This window comes from Hyposmocoma kahamanoa, unplaced genomic scaffold (genome assembly GCF_003589595.1).
Source record: "Hyposmocoma kahamanoa isolate Upper Pololo Valley unplaced genomic scaffold, ASM358959v1 62, whole genome shotgun sequence".
Classification (NCBI taxonomy): domain Eukaryota; kingdom Metazoa; phylum Arthropoda; class Insecta; order Lepidoptera; family Cosmopterigidae; genus Hyposmocoma; species Hyposmocoma kahamanoa.
Window position 1 is genome coordinate 1488384 of NW_020653850.1, and position 21438 is coordinate 1509821.

The 21438-nt window shown below is 38.2% G+C and overlaps 1 protein-coding gene across 1 annotated transcript in view; it reads right to left on the reverse strand.

Moving 5' to 3' along the window:
• Window positions 1–6145: 6145 nt before the first annotated feature.
• The window catches only part of LOC113229423, a 301492-nt gene continuing 286199 nt past the window's right edge, over window positions 6146–21438 (reverse strand). Inside the window, exons 4-13 of the mRNA XM_026463005.1 lie at window positions 20462–20713; window positions 18892–19140; window positions 18034–18293; window positions 16721–16862; window positions 15235–15375; window positions 12848–13005; window positions 11026–11096; window positions 7061–9813; window positions 6666–6818; window positions 6146–6482 (exon numbers count right to left, since the gene is read on the reverse strand). Of these exons, the coding sequence (XP_026318790.1) occupies window positions 6231–6482; window positions 6666–6818; window positions 7061–9813; window positions 11026–11096; window positions 12848–13005; window positions 15235–15375; window positions 16721–16862; window positions 18034–18293; window positions 18892–19140; window positions 20462–20713 (4431 nt within the window). The 3' untranslated portion in view covers window positions 6146–6230. The remainder of the gene's footprint in view (window positions 6483–6665; window positions 6819–7060; window positions 9814–11025; window positions 11097–12847; window positions 13006–15234; window positions 15376–16720; window positions 16863–18033; window positions 18294–18891; window positions 19141–20461; window positions 20714–21438) is intronic.

A 21438-nucleotide genomic window follows, 5' to 3' on the forward strand; every position in this document is an offset into this window, starting at 1 on the left:
GCGGGTTTTCACAAGCGATAATTTAAAAATCTTTGAATGCAGATCGAATTATTTTTAAAATCAAAATTAAGTCTTCTTTCAGTAATAGTTTCTATCTGCGGTACTAAAGGCACTTTTCGTCCGTGTGGCATAGCTGTGAGACGCGCCGTATAATTTAATAACACTAGCTCAAAAATGTTTTTGTTTCACTATAGTTTTAAACCTCGTGGATGGCAAAAAAGTACAATATCTTATCTTATTATAAAAGCGCATACATTGACATTATACGGTGGACTTACGGGATTGATATCAACCATTAAGTGAGGGACTGTGAACGTTTTTCTTTTATAAATTAAATGGATTTGCTCTTCACCACTACCTAGCTCTGGAGCAAAAATAGGATCTACGATGGAACGAGCTCGCCCAGAGGTCAGTTCAGTCGCACTTTAAAGACACCCGGCTTGTATGAGTTCGGAAACACATTCGCAGGCAGGGAATTCCATTTCTGGGCTGTGCGCATAATTAAAGATGATGAAAAGCGCTTAGTACGCCTGAAGGGAATATCGACCAAGTAAGGATGATATCCCACCGTACGTCTGGATGTCTGATGGAGCTCATGGGCACGCTAACAGAAATATATTCTGTAAAAAACCGACAGACTATGAAGTTTAGATTCGAGCTTATCGTCGCCAATCGAATCAAGAGTCTCAAGTTGATTCTTCGCAAGTTGAGCCATCCCACACGTGACTGCAGTACTCCATGCAAGATCGGACTTGTGCTTTGTATAAAGTTAAGAGTTGTTCAGGCGTGAAATATCGCTTAACCTTATTAAGGATACCCAGTTTTTGACTGCAATTTGTACTTTACATTCAATATTAGCGCGATAGTTATGGGTTGCGCTCAATGTTATGCCAAGGAGATCCAGGCTATCGGTAAGAGAGATAGATACACTCCGAAAAGTGGGAGTAAGATCAAATGAACTCCTTTTAGCAGAAAGCAGACAGGCCTGCGTTTTGGTGGTGTTGAACTCGACCAGAGTGTCATCTCCCCAGTGAGAGACGAGATTTAAGGTCAAGTTCGTCCGCTCCACCGTGGCTATGGTGTGTGTGCGCTGGAAATTGCAACTTCTTGACTCGTAATAGTATACGAAGTACTAGGAAGATCAAGTAAAGAAACAACAAAAGGATTACTTATCATTTATTACATCAAATGCATTGCATTATGTTACATTAAACAATAAATAAGTAAATTGGTGTGATATATGTTACCTTGTTCATAACGATTATTTATGTGTATATATATATATATATGGGATTATTTTGGAGACAGAGTACATAACTGAGTGTTGTTCGGGTTTTCTTGAATAGATCTAATTTTTTTTATAACCGACGGAACGAACATGTGCGCCTGGTGTACACTGTTATGGACACGCCTGTCAATAACAGTTGCAACGCCACTCAAGGCTTTTAATCGTAAAACGTAAGCTGACAAGTCCCATGTGCCTGTAATAAGCCCTTCGAAATGCTACCAACTTATTTATTGAACCCATGCGCTGATAGATATCTTGTCTGTCTATGAAGTCAACACAGTTTGAGATGGTTAGAAAAAGCTTCATCTCCATGCAATGCAATAAGAGTTATTACATGGATCAATTGATGGATTTTTTGACCAGCTTAATGCGATTACATGTTGATATGTGAAACGACTCCCAGTTTTTTTGTAAGGGGACTTCGTTGATCTTCTGACTGCCTAGTCCTGGAGCAAAGATAGGATCGACAATGGAAAGAAGTCGCCCAGAAGATGTCTACTCAGTCACACCTTAAATATACTCGGTTTGTACGTCGATACTTCCAATGATCACTACACCAACTTAATTTTTGGACCAGTTCTGTATTTCAATTTTTTTTTGTTTCTTTAATTTTTTTTTACAAAATTCGTTTTATTGTTTTTTTTTCGAATTTGTCACAAAATTCGGGGAGCATAATATTAGTAAATAAATGTGACCAAAAAATAAACTTGTCATAGTGTTCATTCCTATACCTATCGATGTGATACAGAAACACAGTCGCAGGCAAGATATTCTATTCCTAGGGTGCGCATAATAAAAGATGATGAAAAGCGTTTAGTATGAAGGGAATATCGACTAAGTAAGGATGGTATCCCGCCGCACATCTGGATGTCTGATGATAAAAGGAAGTGAAACCGCAGTCAGTAATTTAGCCTTGAGGGTCAGTTCCAAACATACTTTTACTTTAGTATCTTTTATTACTCAATTATGAACTCTATCTATAAATATAATTAGGTATGTACTTATTTCCTGCAACAGTCTAATTTTCAAGAAATTCCGATATAAAAAGGTAATAGGAAACAAAAGTAAATAAAGGATATGCACAAATAAAAGTTCTTTGGTAGCTGTGGAAGCTTTGGGACAATACACAGATTAACAAAATTGTACTTAACAGGTGAAAAAAGTGACATACAAAAATGTACAACACGTAGATCATGTACTCGAACAATAGCACTCGAGACCGAACATCAAAATATTTGTTTTCTATTACGGTGCGTCGCGTTGATTGAATCTCAAGTTAAAATATTATTACTATCATATTACACCGGCCATTTTGAATACCAAGAGACAGCGCACTGTAATATACACAAAAAGTACGCACTATCCCATGCTTGTGTCCACTAACTTAAGTACGTCTTAGGACGGCCATACACGGGCAGCTTGAAGCAGCTAGTATCCCCTGCTTCTAGCTGCGACCACATAGCAAACTACAGTCTTCTATGTACACAAATACACCAAACCTCTCGAGCAGTTACAACTGTGGCGGTTTGCAGCGCTTTGAAATTTCATCGTGCAGTCAAGCAGTCGCCAGGCATATACTGACTGCTCGAACTGTCGACTGCTTTCGCGCAGTTACCTCGGCCCGCGCAGTCCGTGTATATTGATCATTGGCTAACTGCTCAAGCAAGCCGTGTATGGCCGCTCATAAACCAATGCTTGCAATGTTAAAGACACTCTTAATACATTGTATTGAGTTTCAATTTAAGCATTGGTTTAGACGTACTTAGGTTTAGAACAAATGGACATCAGACCCGTATTAATAAACATCTTTTAAATATCTATGACACCCCCCTGATCTCGACAAGTACCATTATGAATTATCTCTTAGGATACTGTCTAAAGACATCCATGCACTTTAATTGATTAGGATTTAACATCGAGTATATCATTAGAAATAGAGACGAAATGTCATTTAATTTGTTTGAAATCTATTCTGCCAAATCATTACGGTGACAACTGCGCTCCGATTGGCCAGCCCGAATTCGAAACAATTGACGGGTGTCGTCGATTGTTTCACTTCAAAACGACCAGTTTAACTTGAGCTTTGCTATAATGGACCATAACTGAAAAATTACAATATATTTAATATTTATTTACCGATGAAATGTGATTCTGTTTGTTTTGTAATTAGATGTTTAGCTGTTTTGTGGTTATATACTCGATGGGATTTAGTACCGAACTCAAGCTCAATTGCTAAAACTTTTTATAAAACGACATTTGACGTCATTGACTTACAATTATATGGACGTCGGGTCCGCGCTAAAAAGTGTCCGAACTTATAGGGCGTTAAAATCGTATACAGAGCGTCATTCACGCTTTAGTCTTCGTTTGTTCGACTGACAGCGAAGCAAGCAAAATTAGACAGTACTGCGATGACATTACAATTTAAATTCAACGTTTTAGCTTTTTCATATTCCTTTACATATCACTACCTTTAAATAGGTTGACTTGGGACATTTTTTTCGTGGTTTTTGTATTAGACCCGTCGTCCATTTATTTGTAAGTCAATGTTTGACGTCGATTTATTAAAAATGGCGAACTAAGCAAGTTTTTCGTATTTACAAAATGAAAAGTGTTGTTCCGTTAGTGATATTAAAATAATTTCAAGTATACATTTAATTTTGTTGGTGAAATTTTTGACGCAAAAGTTCGTTTAGTAACTCTCAGCCTTGGTGAGTACTTGAGCTTGAGTTCGTTAATAAAGCCTATTGAATTAAATTGCACGGATCTCGTCTAATTGACGATTGAAGTTGAACGAAGTCAGATCTTAATAAAGACAGATTTGTTAATACGGGCCTTATATATATTAATAAAAACTGCAAATATTCGTTATTGCAAATTTAAATATCGAACCAACATCAAACCATGGTTCAATTTACAATAGAGAATTTTGTCTATCTGTACAATAGCATCGTAATCAGTATGTTTTAAAAAAACCTTATTGCATTGCGAGTATATCAATTCACTGGTGCGTATTTAGTCGCTTTACAATTAAATAAACTGATACAAAACATGCCCGATTCCCTTAAAAATAGCACCAATGCAATACCAGCACATATAGATTACTGCCAACACTAAAAAAGAAACAATTAGCAACACCGAGCTTGCAAAAAGGCGATGAAATTCTTCAGCGCTTGAAAGAACAATGCCCAAGTTCCATATAGTCCTGCAGCTTGATTGTGAAGCGTCTCTTCCGAGTCGGGGCGCATGATCGCGATTCACAACTGGTCGATAAGAAAATTTTGACATTTCAAATCGGAACAACAAATTAGAAAGATATAACAGGAATCAGGTTCATCTTCTCGCTCGGAAACCCATCTGATTTCGAGACTACCCGATCGGTTAGCATGCTGGACCAGCTAAACAAAACTTGACGACCATCAATGGCAGATACAAGGTTTCATTTGTTTCCATATAGTTCCTAATTATACTGGATTTATACATTTTTTTAAACTGGGGACAGTTGATTAACAGCAACTTTTTCTTTTTGAGGTTATCTTGAAAGTAATAATTCACTACGACTGACGAATGAACTAAAATGGTGCAAAAAATATACGATTTTTTAAAATACTTTAAAAAATTAAATGCGATGTTAGCATTTAATTGAAGTCTCGTTAGGACTTAAAATGGTTTTTCCAACGTTGAGACAATTTCTTCTTGAATTTTTTGAAACTTTGAAGTATAGAGTTAAGTTAAAGAATACTTACGAATTTACGATAATTGCTTATCGGTGTTACAATTATCTCAACGCTGAAGAAATAATCGCAAGTGTAAACAAGGCTTAAAATAAAATGTCAAAATGCAATTCGTGCGTGTTACGTTCAAAAACAATTTTTAAGTAGTTTTAAAAATTCGTATTTTGATTTCTCCAACGTTTCTTAAAGTTTTGTAAATGAAACTTGTATTATTTTATAACGTAAATTTAGATGGACATAAATTTTCAATCAGTTGCGAAAAAAAGTTGCGAGTAAAAAATGGGCATTGTTCTTTGCGTGGTTTTTATTTAGCAAGGCTTCTTTATGGATTTAACGAATTATGGTAAGCCATTTTTTTAGAGATATGTCGTTTTTTAATTATTTGGTAACGAGAATTTTTAGCACATTGAAATAGAAGATATGGTTAATTCGAATAGATAATATAGAAGATATTATTAATTTAATAGAATCCGCACCCATCTAACCGATCACGCTAAATGTAGAAAATATACAATTCTCATGTAAATATGTTTAGATATGTATAAGTAAATCAATTAATTCCTATGGTAACACTTTGCCCAAGGGATTTTAGGGCAGTAGAAAAAAGAGCGGCATCTTTTGAACAAATACAAATTACGTAACTTCCATCTTTCGTATACCTTCATTAGTTTATCCCAAAAAGATGCCCAAACTCTACAATTAAAGTTAACTACCAAAAATTACATTAACAACAAATATAAACATTAACACCTGTTAAAATTTACAAGACTACAACTTAAAATTAACATAAGTGTCGCTACTGTATACAAAACGTACCTAAATATATTTGGTCTCATTTTAGAAACGGTTACATTTCAACAGAAACTTAATACATACATACTTGCCTATGTCCTACTGGAATAGGCAGAGACTACAGACGTCCGGCTGCTACACTCCTGACATAATCTCTTTCGCTGTCTCCGCTTGCATCAGTCTTTGCATACACGCACATTTTTATTATATTTACGCCGAGGTCGGCCTATTCCCAAGCTTCCATCCACATTCGCTCTATAAATTTGTGAACAGAAACTTAATGGAAAAATTATACATTATAGTTGTATATTGTGTAGCTCGATATTGGTAAACAGTTTAGTATATAGTTTTTTTTAAATAATATATGGTTAAGCAGCCATTTACAAGTTATCTAAGCCAAAAGTTGGCGCGTGCCATTACGGAGAAAATACCCTCAAACTTCTTAGTAAAGTAGCTAGAACATTTGCTAAGCATTCAGCTCTTAAAGCTAATTGCCCTTCAAGGGTGGAATCTTCTTGGCCGTGGTTTTGGTCTTTCTTGGCGTTGTGCTCGTGTATGATCTGTGCCATTTCTGCTCCAGCCAAGTCTTTAAAAGCTGCTGTGACGTCATGCACGCGTAGCACCAGGTTTCTTGTTTGGAGTGGCGCTGATGTGTGTCTGCCTAAAGCCTGTAAAAATAAGGTTGTAGTTGGCGTGTATTTTTGTTTACTGGAACGACAGCCTCACATTGGGCGCCATTTTCATTTGTCTGTTCAACCCGAATTTGAACGTTATTTCGTGCATAAATTTCATGTTAACTAAGTTTGAAGAATGATTAAAAATTATATTAAAAGTTTATTATTAATAGATACCTGGGCTAAATCTGACAACCGTCGTAACGGCGTTAGACAGTCTGCCAGAGCAGAAGGTGCGTTGCTGCCTTTACCGCTTCCCAAGGCTCCGACGAGAGTTCGTGATGCACCCACCAGTGACACTGCGCATGTCGTTAGCTCGGTGCGTGCGCGCTGCAATTTGAGATATTAAAGTGGTTGAGAAACTGTAAGAACTATTGACTGATATTAAACTATAATAATATGTATATCATATTATACTTAGGCGATGACTCGACTATCTTTTATGTAGAATTTCCTGCAGTATCATACTATAAGGGATTTACATCTATTTTACCGGCACCATACTTGATACCTTAAAATTTGCTTGCACAATCAACTGAAGGGAACGGGAATAGTAATTTAAAGTAACTTACTTGAAATTTTACTTCATCAATATCTTCTCCGCCACCGTGAGCATGTTGATGTGAACATTTTTGCGCAACTTGGTGCAGTCTCTGCAGCAGACCCTCCACAGCCACTTCCGTCTTACACAGCAAGTTCTCTATCGATACATGCCCGTTGTTACCAGGTTGGAACTCGGGGAACTTCACTGTCGGAGGCGAAGGGGGTGTTGGAATGTCAGGGTCGACTACTTCATCCTTGAACCTCACGTGGTTCACCTTCGGAGTAAGAGTCGCACTGTCTCTTCTAAAAGCTTTGCGCTCCGATAAAGGAGGACTGAAGACACGCTGATCACTTCCAGGAGCACCGTTTAAAATGTCAGGTCGATTGCTAAACCGTCTGTTCGTTTGAGGAGAACAGAGAGATAGCGCCGTTGACATATCTTTATTCTTCAATATTGTGGCTTTCGTTTCAGAGTTTGATCGCACGTGACGGTTCTGAAGAGTCATTGAGCTGTAGTTTTGTGTAGCCCTGATATTGTGCGATTCATCGTCTGTTAATCGATTTTCGTTTTCCAGGTTTCGGTAAGTATTTAGGTTTCTCTGGAAGTGTGGTGAACCAATGCTCGCCAATCGCTGCTCAGGGTTGCGAGTTGGTGATTGTTTCTGCGAAGTTTTTAACCGTAAGACTTCGATGCTTGGAACTGGAGGTAATGGAGGTTTTTTTGGAGGTAGGAGTAACGGAGGGGGAGGTGACAGAACTCTGTTCTCTAACCGAGGAGGCAACTGAGGTGGACCTGGAACTCCTTGCTCGTTGATGTCACAAACTACTTTGTAGTTCAACTTCCTGTTGTTTAACGTACTGAAATGGTTATTGGTGATTTCGACAACGGTCAGTTCATTGTTCAGGCATGTGAATGAATTTGATCGGGGTCTCGGTGCAGGTGTGGGTGGATTTTTTGGGGGTCGTTCAGGTGGTTTTCTGGGCTCGTTTTTTCTTCTAGGAGGCGGCCGTATCTCACAGACGTCAGGCATTGAATCGGAGTTTTGGATTTGACTCTCAATTTTCTCCGATTCATCACTAGTGTCATCATTTTTACTTTTGTCTTTACTACAACATGAAAACATACCTTTTCTTTCAACTGTAGGGTACTCTATAACGTGTGCACTGCCATTTGACTGTTTTTCTGTTATGCTTTTTCTTTTACCTTTTGGCGAATCACATTTTGCTGGAGCTTGAGTTTTATTCTTATCCCTTAACAGTAGACTATTTCTAGCTTCGCTTAAACTCTTAGCTGCAAACATATTCCTAATCTCACTCACACTAAGCGTTCCTTTAACTACATCACCATTGGAAGGTTTCACGTTTATATTATTCCTTTCTCTTTCTTTCTGCGCTTCAAGAATTTGGCTTTGATTCACGTAACTGACTGGTTCTCTATCTAATGTGGAGGAGTTTGACCCCGGCGGTGGTGGAATGATGTATGACATGATTTCTTCAGGAGTGAGTTCTATGGCGGGTGTTACTTTTACGGTGGGTGGCTGAACAGTAACATTTGCGATAAATTCTTCAAGATCGTTGGCTTTTGGGGTTTTACATAAGTTTTCTTGTGAATTTACCTTGTCGTCAGCGAACGATGGCGGTACGACGGGTAATATTTGAGGCACTTGTGTTGCACTATCTAATTCATCTGGGGTTTGCGGGGGCGGTATCAATGTTAAATCTATAAGCTCGGGGTCGTTATCTACTATAGTTTCTTGGTAGTAATATGGGAAATCTGCAGGCCTCGAATCTTCTTTGCTGCTTTTTTCTCTGAGCTGTTTCAAATATTCTTTTAAGTTAGATTCCTTAGCATCTAAAGTAGCATCAGGACTATGCAACCCAAAACTTGTTCTAGCTATCTTATTATTGGAAGATTTGTTTTGGTGTTTTCGTATAGGACTGTTCGTGGGCGTGTACAGTGAATCGTTGTCACTTTCAGAGTGGAGATCGTTATTCAAAGCTAGTAAAGCTTCGGTCAAACCACAGTTATTCAATATAGCGCTGAGTCCTTGAGACTGTCTATTGATTAGACTAGCGTTATTGTCTTTCTCCCCTTCTGGAATACTAAGGCCATTTAGCCCTTGGTTAATAGTTTCCGTAAGTAGCAACAACGAATCGCTGTGCTTGAGGATACCAGGTGTATCATCAGCTGCGGACATCCGACTGTTATTGGACTCCGTATCACTTTCTAACTGATCCACACATGTTTCTTTTCCAACCAGTTCATCTCTCATCACTCCATTATAGTCTTCAGTGTAAGCATCACAGTTTTCAGTCAAATATTGTTCGGAGTTTTCAACTAACTTCTGCATTTCTGCCACTCGTCGTAACACCTCGTCGTTCTTGGCCTCTACAAGTTTTGGGTTCGCCGCATTCTCTAAGAGTTCCATAGACAGAACGCTATGAAGATCGAATCCCATACCGTCGTCTAAGTAGCAAGAATCGTTAGGATCGAACAGCCTAAAATCTTCGTTTCTTTTACATTTTTCGAAATGGATATCATGACCTAATAATCCGTGATTAGAGTCATAACCAATCAATGGACTGCTGTTATTGCTGTGGTTTCTGTTAGTGATGCTTGAGTTCATATTGGTGTCTAGGGATTTCTGATCTGGTGTAGAATGATATGGCGGAGGCATTGTGAAGATTGCGAAGTGTTTCTTTGTGAGATTAAGAGGATCGTCATGGTGCAGGTAGCTCCACTTAGCTGGGATCACGTTGTGCTGCGACAGGTACGGTGGAGCTGTAAATACAGGAAAGCAAGTGTGATTTAACGATGTTGTATTTAAGGGCTTCAGATTAATTTGCTCATATGTCGTAAGCGTTGGTATAATAGTAGTGATGATGCTGACACTGGTAATGTTTGGTTGACATATTTATTTATTTGTGTCGCTATGAGACTATAAAGCTCTCACGGCCGTGGGATACGGTGGGAAAGTACTTAAATATTATAAATAGGATATTTTGATTCATGAAGACATTCATTGACTTACAAATAAATGGACGACGGGTCTAATACAAAAACCACGAAAAAAATGTCCCAAGTCAACCTATTCGAAATTTAAATTGTAACGTCATCGCAGTATCGCGCTGTCAGTAGAACAAATGAAGACTAAAGCGGAGTGTCGCGCTCTGTATACGATTTTAGCGCCTTACAAGTGCGGACACTTTTTAGCGCGGACCCGACGTCCATATAATTGTAAGTCAATGAAGACATTATTCTATTTTTAGATTTTTAAAAGTTTGCATACTTCGTCTGGGAATCTATCAAATGTGAGAAAAAAGTTCGGTATGATAATGATGCCGCTCGAAAGGATCCTTTATAAGAATGAATTCCTTATAAATAACATAGTGTGTTATAATTATTAATACGAAGATTGAACACAAAGAAAAATTAACTCGATCCGGCTGGATTCGAACCAGCGTCTTCACCATACCGTGGCTGATGCTCTCCCAACTGAGCTACGGCACGAACCAGCACACCCTACGAATTTTACTATGTGATTGTTGCAGATCTTTCTTTTTAATTTGTATCAATTGATTTTACAAAAAATAATTGAATATTATGGTAGTAAAACATGGTGATATTTAGTAAACTTAACATTACATTGTCTTAATTTAAAGGAACATCTTAAAAGTCTTTGAATGCAGTCTTGCCGCGAAGATTTTGTATACACGTTTAGTTAGGTAGTACTTTCATTTATCTGTCTTGATTTTATTAAGTGTTTTCTTGATGTACCGTCTTTCTAACGGGGCTGACATGTTCAATAACGATCAAAGCCCCTAAATAAATAAACATTAAAAAAAAATAAAAAGAAAATACTTTCCCCATGAAGCAAAACATCTTATCTTACATATTTAAATACTTTCCATCCAGATTCCACAGCCGGGAGACGACCGTATGTGAAATAAAGTTTCTTAGGAGGAGTGCGTAATAACTGCTGTTGACAATTACCTATATCTTCAGTCAAAGGCTCTCTTTCCTGTTCAACATTCAGCTCTTGTCCAGTAGCAAGACGGTAATACCTGAAAACAATTGTAATTTAATTTTCAATGCTGAAAACTGGCTAAAATAAAAATATAAAAATAATTATTTAAGAATAATGTACATATATCTTTAAGTACCACGGAGAGTCTGCAAAAAGTCGGTTTTCAACTGAAGCTATTAATTTCATATTTATCCCAAAACTTGGAAATTGCCTAGCGACAGTCGCCATCGATTCGGCGTTTGTCAACGTCCGATCTGTGTCAATATTTGTCTGCATGTGCTTATTTAATCATATTAATTTTCTGAGCGCGGATTGCCGGAAACGCAGGCGGCCCCCCACTCCTCGCCTTCAAATATAGGCTGGCATTCAAATACCTCGCCTTAAAACATAGTTTCCCAAAGTGGTCTCTACCGTTCCCCAGTGGGCGCTGAAGGGCGGTAGGGGCATCGGAAGCAATCGGGAGGCGTTGATGCTGTCCTGAATTTACTATGTAAACTGCACTACATAATATAATTTAGTTCCTTTTGATTTTTTGTGTTAAGTTAATATGAAAAATACGTGTTGTTCATTAACCTATTGTTGTCAATTATTTTTTGTGGTGGCGGGCGTTGAAATTTTTTATCTTGACTAAATGGGCGGTGAGCCAAAAAGTTTGGGAACCTATGCCTTAAAACGTATAATTATATACCTAATCATAAACGTGTTCTATCATTTTGTACCTTTGTTAATAACAAACTAAGAAGTGATAGTCTATTACCAAGAACGTGCTTAGTTCAAGTCCGTTCGAGGGCCGCACTACCGAAACTGTCTAGCACTTAAGTTTATTACATAATTGTAACTCGACGGGTTAAGTACTGTTTTACTGTACCACGTTAGTTCCATAGGGCGATTTGATGTTTCTTTGATGCCCGATTACACGCGAGTTACGAAATTGACAATGTGGACAGTGAATTTAAGTTTTTCGTCTCTACGCGGTCGTTTAGAATTTTAGTTTGTCATTTTCTGTTTGCAACAATAAACGCGCTTTTAAATGTTTGGAGTAAGGTACTACTGATCTACCGCCACTCAAGCAGATGACGTGAGCACACCCCGGACGCGTACCGGCCTGGGCGGAGAGTGTCCGTCCTCATTACTTTTTTGTTCTCCGACGTAAGTTAAAAAAAGTAGTAACACTGTCTCTGAGGACCTCTAAGTGGTCCGTGTAATGAACAGTACAGTATAGTAAGAGAGCGTTGTCGTATGCAAGATGATGTAGTGAAAAGGACAGAGAGGGATGCTTCGATGGTTTTGGTCATGTAGAAGGAATGAATGTTGGGAGATTGACGGCACAATTTATAGAGCGAATGTGGATGGAAGCGTGGGGAGAGGTAGACCTCGGTGAACATATCTCAATCAGATTGAGGATGTCCTTAAAAAAGGCTGGGTTAAAAGACCAGGAATAAACGGGCATGTATGAAGAGATTGATGGGAGTGGATGAGGCGACGGAGGTTTGTCAGGAGCGTAGCATGTTGAGGTCCATAGTCTGTGCTTACCCCGGTGGGAGACAGGCGTGATGATAGGTATGTATGTAATGAATATCGAGGTTCCATATAAGCATACTTAACATAATGCATTAACATAAAAACGGCCATGCGTTATTGAAGCGACCGAGACGCGCGTCAATGCAACCCGCGAGCCTTTTTTCTTTTTCACCTTTTAAGAAAGGGTCCGTGGGCTTTTCAAAATTTTAAGAGGGCTCCATGACTAGAAAAAGGTTAAGAAACCCTAGTACACGGTAACAAACTCACCCAGCTATAACCAAGGGCATCTCAGCGGCGTCTCTCTCGTCCATCAAGAGAGCTAAGACGCGATCTCGTTGCAAGAAAATGGCGACGTCAGCGCTGCCTGGACACTCGCTCTTCACTCTGATGCCTTCTACTTCTTCTAACGAGGCAATTGATTGCGGCTGAAATTAAAATTAATGTGATGTTTGAAGAAAATACAATAACGGACATAAGAAGCAGCCTGGTGGTAAGCGACACGCCTAGCCATAGCAGTTGTAGTGCCACTCAGAAGTTTAAATATGAGAGTTCTGAGGCACTACCACAGCGCCCGTCATCCTGAGACATAAGTTGACAAGTGCCTGTAATGACTTGATGATGATTGAAGAAATAAATTTCTCACAGACAGCAAAATGTCATTAAAAACCAAAAACGAAGATCTGCAAGAAGCACAGAAAAATTCGTGAGGTCTGCTGGTTTGAATCCATCCGGATCGAATGAAATTTTCTAAGCGAACACTTAGAAAAATCTTTGTTATTAATAATTATAACAAACTGGTGGAGTAATTTCACAAAAAAGTAATTGAATATCTTGTTAATAAAACATCGTGACATTCAATGAATTTAAAAAGTGCCTGTAATTTCACCAGCACCGGAACGCAGTAATGCTCACATTACCGCTTTGCGGTAGAAATAGGTAAGATGGCTGCATTTCCCTGGACGAACTCTTTTACAGCTCTACTGCTATTAAAATACGGCGAGACAGGGTAGTAGGTTAATTCTGATCTATTCCAAGAATGGAGGTTTGTTAAGTTATTATAAACAAGGAATCTAATAAATCAAATTTCAATTAAACTGGATCAAACAAAGCGTTGAACTTAATATAAAGTTACTTAGTTGAACTTGTTTTCCTTAATTACATAAATGTACACACTTTAGAGCGTCGAGTTAATAATGATTGTTTATAAAATAAAGTTAAAATAATATAAAGTAGAAATATATGACCCGAACAGGTCTTCGTTCAATCCATTCCCTGTTTGCGTCGCGGTGGATGGAACGCCAGTGCTTCAAAATTGGACCAGACATATCGTTAGAAATGCTCTCAGTATACCGTTCTAAGAATAACGCAATCTGTCCCAAAAGTTATAGATGTCAGTTTCAGGTAACCATCGATCGAATATTACGTCTATGTACTCTATTGTATTGCGTTTAGGCCACGTTAAAACCGAGTTAAAACTCTCGGCATTCAAAATAATCCCAAAATAGAGCCAATTATTGAAATATCGCAAAAACTTATATACATATACAAATGAGACCAAAAGCAGTCATAGGCCTATGTCATTTTTTAATTATATAAGAAGTACCATTCCATTCCTTCATCACTCATAACCAATGGTCGGAGAAAGGTGTTCCACAATGGTTCCACATAATAGATACCTGTATAGACATAGCTACAAAAGCGACATAGAGTTGCTAAAAATATTAATTAATTGCTTTTTCGAATTCCGGATTTTCGGAAATGGTTTTACTGTATCGTAGGACAAACTGATGCCATGTAAAAAAATCCATTAGACAGCCTTGTTGCCGTTCCGTCAATGTGAATGTCAATACATATATATGTAGTACACATATATATATATGTGAGCCTTTAGAATATTTAAGAGGGAGCAGAGGAAAAATTCCTAATTTTCGATTTGATTTTAGAGGGGTATATACACTTTAAAGTTAAAAATAAAGAATTGTATGAGTAACAACACGATATATTCAAGCATAGACATTAATCAGAAACATAAAACAATAAAGTTTCCTCGATAGATAAAAATCACGAAATGACCTCTAATTTTCACATTTCTTCGATTTATCCTCGAAATGCTACAGGTTATTAGGACAAAAATTAGATAATTAATTATATTTATGCATGATCGACAACTGTCACTACGGATTTTTTTAAATCCCTGTCGCATGTCACGCGAACTTCAGGCATATATTTGTTTCACAAATTTGGGCGGAGCCAATGAAACCTTTTTTGGCATGAGAGGTCTTTAGTACTTTAAGTTATTTCTTATTATCATCAGTGAATTTTTGTCACGATTGGCTGCCCCTAAAATCTGGCCGCCCTAGGCCGGGGCCTACTAGGCCTTGGGGCAAATCGGCCACTGCCAATAGGGCACTATAACCTGTTCCAGCACAGGGAGCTCACCATAGTACAGATCAGTCGGTGAACAAAATTATCATAGACCGTTGTCATGAACTTCTTCCGGTTCTCAAAAGGATGAGCAGCCCCGGGCGCACATACAGCACCTTCCCTATTTTCCAGATCGGTACCGAAGTTGTTGACACGTTCATTTCCAGTTGTACATAGCACAACTAACGTATTTGACGGTTGATAATGGTAATGACGGATAATTTTCTTACCACAGAGCTGCTCCGGCCGACGATCTGACTGAGACCGAACCTGGGTGAGACCAGCAACACCCGTTCAGGTCTTGTACTGCTGAAGCACTTGGCCCCGTAGCTTGGCAGCCCACCCACAATGTCAAGGTAATGAAGTTTTGCCTGCAAATTTTATAACATACTCATGACACGTCGTTACTATATGATTTTCATCTTGTCTGGGAACAGAAAGTTTATGAAGTCGATTCTTCTTTTTCTTCCTATCCTATCAATGGCATACACTGTAATCTTGCCATCATGGTGAAAGATGCGCTAGACGTGCAGGAAGGAATGGTATATCGTAGGGGGAAGCTGTTTTCGTCCCCCTATGACATTGGTAAACAGACTATAGGTTAAACACGTTGCATATACATGGCTTCATATAGTCGCAAAGGCTAACAAATTAAAATACATTACAAGACTAGTATTTATGTGGTCTGTGATTACAAGCACTCTCAATCTCATACAAGGAATGTCGCATTGACATGTGTGACACTAAGTGACAAAGTTATTTTTTGAGATACCATAAAAAACCATAACTCTGTTTTGGAATATTCAATTTGTTTAATGATATTTCAGCTATGCATCATTAGGGTAAGTTCCGATAAGTTGAACACGTTAATTAATTTCAACTGTTTTTAAAAGATAATTTTGAGCTCTATCTTTTGCTATTTAAAACGGATAACTGACCATTTGTCACTTAGCCTCGTTTTAGTTAGAGGATGGCAGAACTCCGCATATTCAGACGCTTATTTAGATTCTAAACGCTGATCTGTAGAACCATCTATTGATCGGCATTAAGAACCAAGTAAACCGGCGGTTGTAATAATATTCGAAAAGCCCAATAGATGGCAGCAATTACATTATTGTGAAAATTATTGCTATTCTTCAGGCGGTGATTATGGATGCAATGTCGTATAATAAAACCACAAAGACGCTGAGTCAGTTACTTTAATGGTAGAAGTTTCAAGAAATAATTCAAAGAAGTGCCATCTATACAACTGATTGCAAACTAACAAGTCAAAAAGAATACCATCTAGAAACCTTCGATTTGTTACCTTTTCAACGAACAGTTAAATGCATTAATCAATTTTCATAATTGTAAATGAATTTTAATTTCAACATTTCTAAAATGTTGTTTAACGGGTTTCGTATTTCATTTTTTATTATTATACTTCTTATTCTCCATGACAACTCAAATTTTCGAGATTAAATTTAATATTTCTTAATTTTTATTATGTCCACGTGTCGCCATCTACAGTTTTAAATGTACACTAAAGTTAATTTGTATTTGATACCCCATGGTACTGTTATGCCGCCATATTAGTCAGATCTAAATAAACTAGTGCCCATTTTTTGTTGTCCTTTCCTACTTCCAAGACATCCGTAGAACCACTTCGAGTCTTACTGCTTCTAATCAAACGCAAAAAAGGAGAAAAAACAATAGTACAAACGACTTAACCCATACCTGTAACTGAGACAACTGTTTCTGACTGCCAGTCATTTGCAAATTGAGCTTCAGAAAGTGTGCGATGAGACGACGAAGCTCTTTGCGTTTCATGCTTTCGAGAAGGCTGCAAGGCACGAAGCGCTCTAGACCAAACTCTTGCCTGGAAAGTCGATAAAGCGTGGTTACAATAAATTACCCTAGGAATGAAAAAAAAAACCGATTGTGGCTAAAGCTTAGAATAGAATAGAATAGACATTTGTTGCAAGTAATGCTTAGCAAGTTCCGATTGTACCAGTCGCGATACGCCTGTCAAGAACAGCTAGTTTATTTTTATTCCTTGTATTATTGTTATGTCTGTCACTATTTTTCATAAAAAAAATATTATTCTTCACATAATTGATCTATTCAACACAAGTTATGCGTCTAGAGAAGTAAGATAATGAACAGTAAAACTGTGTAAACTGTGTTAAGAGGGAGCAGAGGAAAAATTCCTAATCTTCGATTTGATTTTAGAGGGGTATATCCACTTTAAAGTTAAAAATAAAATATTGTATTAGTAACTACACGATATATTCAAGCATAGACATTAATCAGAAACATAAAACAATAAAGTTTCCTCGATAGATAAAAATCACGAAATGACCTCTAATTTTCACATTTTTTTTATTCATCCTCGAAATGCTACAGGTTATTAGGACAGCAATTAGATAATTAATTATATTTATGCATGTCACTACGGAGTTTTTTTAATCCCTTTAGTTTTAGAGTTATTCCGCTAAAACGAATTTGGTACTATTAATGCGCAAAATTCAACATCTCCTGTCGCATGTCACGCAAACTTCAGGCATATATTTGTTTCACAAATTTGGGCGGAGCCAACGTCAAAACTTTTTTGGCATGCTCCCTCTTAATACAAGAGAGTTATTGTTGTTCTTTTTTTTTATATAATGTAATCATAGGTTTTATGGATAATTTTATGCATTTTTATGTGGGTTTTGCGAGTTAATTATATTAATACCATTATATCAACTGCGTTGTCGCAATGTGAAATCTTGTGCTTTTTATCTGTATTTTGTCTTTTTTTTTTTTTGTTATTTTTATTATTTTTCTAAACGGTTTGTGTAACCAACACAATTTCTATCGGCGGGGTACTGTTTGCTTGCCAATGTTATTTTAATTTCTATAAGTATAAGCTTTTTGTGCCCCAACCCCCAACCCCTAAATAAATAAAATAAAATAAATTACATTTTCATAAATGTACTGTGACACTAGTTTAAGAATGTTAATCTCTTCAATGCTCAATATAGTCAAGTCAAAGTGGAAATACTTACTCAACAGCTTTAACAGTCAACTTCCCAGGAGACACGTTATTCGCCAAAGCATGTTGATGCATGTGCAACGCAGCTAACCTCAAGGCGACATCGGGCTGCAGTTCTGGAGCGAATCGGTCTTGGGCCACGTCATTGCAGCATTGTAGGTAGAGATAGTCTAAGGCTGCGAGATCTCTTTGGGCCAGTTCTGCTGCTGAGGTCGGCATGAAGACTACGCGGTACAGACAACGCATTTTGTGAGAACCTGGACGAGCTGCGATCTGAAAGAGATAAATAAATGTATAGACATTTTTCTATATACAAGCTCCTCCTACCAGGCACATTGGACTTGTCTCACAAGAGCAGTGGCCGTACTCCTCAGGTCCAAATGTTCATACTTCTTCATTTTTTTCACTTGATATCATTAAAAACAGCTGTATTTGCATTCTCTGAGTAGACAGCCTCATTTCTTTTTTATTATTTATTTATTATTTTTTATTATATGAAGTGACAGGACAAAGCCGTGCGGCTGATGGTAAGCTACACACTTGTCCATGACAGTTGCAGTGTCACTTAGAGCTTTAGATCGCATATGTGCCTGTCACCCTAAGACATAAGTTGACAAGTCCCATGTGCCTTTAATTTCACCAGCAACCTTATTACCCTTCAAAACCGGAGTAAGTGAGTCAGGTGGCAGTACTTCCTTGGACGAATTCTTTCACAAGGAGCTCCACTGCTACTAATCAGTACTATATTGCTAGTTGGATTCAAAATAAAGTGTTTCTTATATGTGAAATTAAACCCGAAACCTGTTGAGCCTTCATGAGGTGTCTACGTCCATTTGCTTTGTACCAAAATTGACACGCAATTAAAACTCACCCTTGCCAGCAACTCCTTTGGGTCCAGAAGCGTCAACTTATTTCTTCTAACGCTCTTCACGTGTTCCACAACCAGACTGAAGTGCTCCTCTGCAGTGATATAAAGCTTCTCCTTCAAACTGGTTACGACGTCCGCCACTGTAGTTGTCGTATCGTATTTGAACGATTTTGTCTGGCCGTTCTCCAAGAAAACCTTCAAGACGTTCGCCATTGGCGGTAGGCATAGATCTCCGAGGGAGAAGGCAGATGGCTGGAAAACAGAAGATATAATTATTAAGTTTTGTTAAAAGTTCCACTGAAACTAAAAGGCTTTGTTTAATTAGGCATAAAATTTGTAGACAGAGGTTCCGAATTCCGAAATCCGAAGACGGCCGCAGATCCAAGACATGGGAGATGGGATAACAAAGTTAAAATGGAACAGACTGGAACATATTGTTTTAAGCCTCGTGAATGGCGAATTGAATTTGAATATCAACGGAAATCTTATTAAAGAAGTTTATAAGGTATCTCAACGCAAGCCTAGATTTAGAAGGTGAGGTGTGGGGGGTCCCCTGGCGTCCCACAATCCGCGCGCTGTAATTTAATATGAATAAAATAAGAACAGGCGGAGAAATTTTGATGCATATCAGAAGTCGACAAGCGTCCGATGGCGACTGACAGGGCCAGCGGACAGCGTGGTGTATCGTTAAGACGCTGTACAATTTCAAAATTTTGGGATAAATGTGAATAACGATAGGGCTTCAGATGAAAACCAAAATTTTGCAGGTTCTCTGTAGTACTTAAAGTGAAATATTTCCATATTAAAATGATATTCCATAAAAAGTTACATATTTTATTCTTACAATTTCATTTAGCTCGTTTTCAAGATCTTATATGATCGAATAAAATACATCCTATCGAGTTCCAAATTCCGAAATCCGATGACGAACTAAGGTCCACGACATAGGAGATCGGATAACGAACTTAAAATGGAGCTGTGGTGAACATAATTGCGAGACGTGGTGAAGACAGATGGAGTAAGGTGACAACCGAATGGTGAGCAAGAAGGGATAGCACAGGTAGCAATAGAAACAAACAACATCCGGCAATGAGATGAGTAGACGACATTGTCAAAGTCGCAGTCCGTAGATGGGTGAGACCGTAAAAGCGTGGCACATACTACGGATATACCCAGCAGTGGGATGAAGTCAGCTGTGATTGATGATTTTCATTACTTTGTAATAGTCACAAATTTATCACTGGCTGATTTCAATGTGAACGAGATGTAGGAGAGATGGGTGGACAAAATTGATCTCAACGCAGGAGGCAACAAAAAAAAAACAGTAGTGAGTGAAGTCGGGCTGTGGATGATAATACACTAAAATTCAATATGAATCGGTCAATCGTGCGACCGAATACGAATAAATTGCATCCCATTTCTTGAATGGGTCATTATGTCCACAAAGGAACGTTTGGTTCACCATTACCTTTTTAACCGGCCACCACAACGCTGCGTTCTCGAATCTTATTTATTATTTTATATCTATTGTGACATTGTAACTTGAGTATTGTAAATCACGCGGTTATCTTACCGGATACATGGGAGCCCCATTTAACTGCACAGAATCAGCAAACCGGACTCTTGGAGGTCTGGATCTCAACCTGGCTCTTTTCGCCGCTGACAACATCGCCGATCTTCTGGTAGGGTTGCCACTTCTTGCTGGCTGGCATACTCTGAGCGTCACACGTTCGGCGCAAGCACGAACGGCTGAAATGACGTGCTCCCGCGCTGCCATGCTGACATCTTCACCGTTCACGCAGACAATCTGATCTCCTGGTTCCAGCTAAAATTAATCATTGATAAGTTACTCTTCCAGTTTTTTTGCAATTTCCTCGGAAGCCAATCTGCAATAAGCTATACTTATTTCTTTAAGAATTGTAAGGTGACATGAAACAGGCTATATAAGCATTGATTTCATCGTATTTAGAAACGTTAGAGAGATGCTACACGGACGTCTAAACCCAAGGCCACACCCCTCCCCGCTTCGTCTCCTGGTCCCTTGGCCGAAGTGCATGCGTTTCGTCGCCACGCGCGCGCCGTTTCAACGTATCATGTGGCATGTACTTCTAATTTACTATAATACAACGCAGCGTCACTGCTCAGGCGTCACAACGCCGACGCAACGCATCGTGTGGCATCGCCCATAGCCTAATAATAATAATAATAATAATTCATTTATTTCTGGAAACACAGGTTATATATGTACAAAATACGTATAGTTTCACTGTGTCCGGCCAAACAGCAGGCATACAAATATTGAATACATTCACTCACATGCACTTCGACAGACTAAACCAGGTGTAACATGTTTCGTTTTTCAAATATATTACATGAGCGTGCACACATTAATTTAATAAGTCGGTCAGAATTTAAACGTGATGATAGTTACATGGGTCGATTTTAATGGTAATTAGATGTCAAAATAATATCGTAACATGATTAACGTCAATAACGTCCAATGTCAAAAATTAGACAATGGATTTAGGGATTTATCATTTAAAAATTCAG